This window comes from Salvelinus fontinalis, chromosome 34, assembly GCF_029448725.1.
Source record: "Salvelinus fontinalis isolate EN_2023a chromosome 34, ASM2944872v1, whole genome shotgun sequence".
Taxonomy (NCBI): Eukaryota; Metazoa; Chordata; class Actinopteri; order Salmoniformes; family Salmonidae; genus Salvelinus; species Salvelinus fontinalis.
The window spans coordinates 31,810,168-31,812,667 of NC_074698.1; the positions used below are offsets into that span (position 1 = coordinate 31,810,168).

At 48.7% G+C, this 2,500-nt stretch overlaps 1 protein-coding gene across 1 annotated transcript in view; it reads left to right on the forward strand.

Moving 5' to 3' along the window:
• The window catches only part of LOC129833735 (equilibrative nucleoside transporter 4-like), a gene marked incomplete at its 5' end in the record, with an annotated part of 30,329 nt that overhangs the window by 13,559 nt on the left and 14,270 nt on the right, over positions 1 to 2,500 (forward strand). Inside the window, 1 exon segment of the mRNA XM_055898517.1 lies at positions 494 to 614. Coding sequence (XP_055754492.1) covers positions 494 to 614 — 121 coding nt within the window.

A 2,500-nucleotide genomic window follows, 5' to 3' on the forward strand; every position in this document is an offset into this window, starting at 1 on the left:
AGGCTGACCCTAAATATCTACTGGACCTGGTTGACCTGACACGTTGGGGTTCAGGTGACAGGCTGACCCTAAATATCTACGGGACCTGGTTGACCTGACACGTTTACTGTTCAGGTGACAGGCTGACCCTAAATATCTACGGGACCTGGTTGACCTGACACGTTGGGGTTCAGGTGACAGGCTGACCCTAAATATCTACCGGACCTGGTTGACCTGACACGTTGGGGTTCAGGTGACAGGCTGACCCTAAATATCTACGGGACCTGGTTGACCTGACACGTTGGGGTTCAGGTGACAGGCTGACCCTAAATATCTACGGGACCTGGTTGACCTGACACGTTGGGGTTCAGGTGACAGGCTGACCCTAAATATCTACGGGACCTGGTTGACCTGACACGTTGGGGTTCAGGTGACGGGCTGACCCTTGATTATGCACCTCAGAGGAAACCAGGAGAGGAGACAAGGAGGCTATGAAGTGTTTGTCTCATCTCAGGGTAACGGAGTGGCGACGACGTCGCCATCTGATGACGTCCCAGATGAGTTCACAGGAGGGACGTACGTTCGGTTTGGAATTCCTAAAGACAAGATCCGGAGAAGCTGGCCTGGACTACGAGGTAACAACCACCTCTATACCTGTCTGTCTGTCTGTCTGTCTGTCTGTCTGTCTTACAGACTCAGTCAGGGAGAGGTTGAAAATGTCAGTGAAGACACCTGCCAGTTGGTCAGCACATGCTCGCAGCACACGTCCTGGTAATCCGTCTGGCCCTGCAGCCTTGTGTATGTTGACCTGTTTAAAGGTCTTACTCACGTCGGCTACGGAGAGCGTGATCACACAGTCGTCCGGAACAGCTGATGCTCTCATGCATGCCTCAGTGTTGCTTCCCTCGAAGCGAGCATAGAAGTGATTTAGCTCGTCTGATAGGCTCGTGTCGCTGGGCGGCTCGCGGCTGTGCTTCCCTTTGTAGTCTGTAACAGTTTGAAGCCCTGCCACATAAGACGAGCGTCGGAGCCGGTGTAGTACGATTCAATCTTAGTCCTGTATTGACACTTTGCCTGTTTGATGGTTCATCGGAGGGCATAGCGAGATGTCTTATTAACTTCCGGGTTATAGTCCCTTCACCTTGAAAGCGGCAGCTCTACCCTTTAGCTCAGTGTGAATGTTGCCTGTAATCCATGGCTTCTGGTTGGGGTATGTACGTACAGTCACTGTGGGGACGACGTCCTCGATGCAGTTTTTGATAAAGCCAGTGACTGATGTGGTGTATTCCTCAATGTCATTGGAGGAATCCCGGAACATATTCCAGTCTGTGTTAGCAAAACAGTCCTGTAGTTTAGCATCTGCTTCATCTGACCACTTTTTTATAGGCCGAGTCACTGGTGCTTCCTGCTTTAATTTTTGCTTGTAAGCAGGAATCAGGAGGATATAATTATAGTCAGATTTGCCAAATGGAGGGCGAGGGAGAGCTTTGTATGCGTCTCTGTGTGTGGAGTAGAGGTGATCTAGAGTTCTTTTCCCTCTGGTTGCACATTTAACATGTTGATAGAGATTTGGTAGAACTGATTTAAGTTTCCCTGCATTAAAGTCTCCGGCCACTAGGAGCGCCGCCTCTGGGTGAGCGGTTTCCTGTTTGCTTATTTCCTTATACAGCTGACTGAGTGTGGTCTTAGTGCATCTGTCTGTGGTGGTAAATAAACAGCCCTCAGCCTCTGACTCGGTCCTGTCTTGCCCTCAGCCTCTAACTCGGTCCTGTCTTGCCCTCAGCCTCTGACTCGGTCCTGTCTTGCCTCAGCCTCTGACTTGGTCCTGTCTTCCCCTCAGCCTCTGACTCGGTCCTGTCTTGCCCTCAGCCTCTGACTCGGTCCTGTCTTGCCCTCAGCCTCTGACTCGGTCCTGTCTTGCCCTCAGCCTCTGACTCGGTCCTGTCTTGCCCTCAGCCTCTGACTCGGTCCTGTCTTGCCAACAGCAACTCAGAGGGGACCTCTTTTATGCATGAATGATTTGCCGATTGAACAATTGTGCAAAGAAGGTTTTGCACACGTGCAGAAGAGGGTCACCTTCACGGGGACTCATTAGTATCAGCTGTGACCAAACGTTTCCATTTTGTTTGATGTCATTTTTTGCTCAACTGAGTTGTGCAACTTTTGTAGAGAGTTGTGTTTACTGTTTTGCAAAAAATCAAATCAAATTTATTTCAATTAAATCAAATGTATTTATATAGCCCTTCTTACATCAGCTGATGTCACAAAGTGCTGTACAGAAACCCGGCCTAAAACCCCCAAAACAGCAAAGCAGGGGTAGAAGCATGTGCTTAGCATTTGCATTGTGTGTGTGAAAACAAAGAGAAATGACTTAAGAGTTTATCACAAAGTAATACTGTAGTGCTCATTAGGTTGTGATGGAGATCAGTTCCACCCCAGTCTCATTCAAAGTGTCTTAGCGATCTAGAGAAACTGTAATATCTAATTATTAGTGTGCTTGTAAACATAATGATTCTACCCG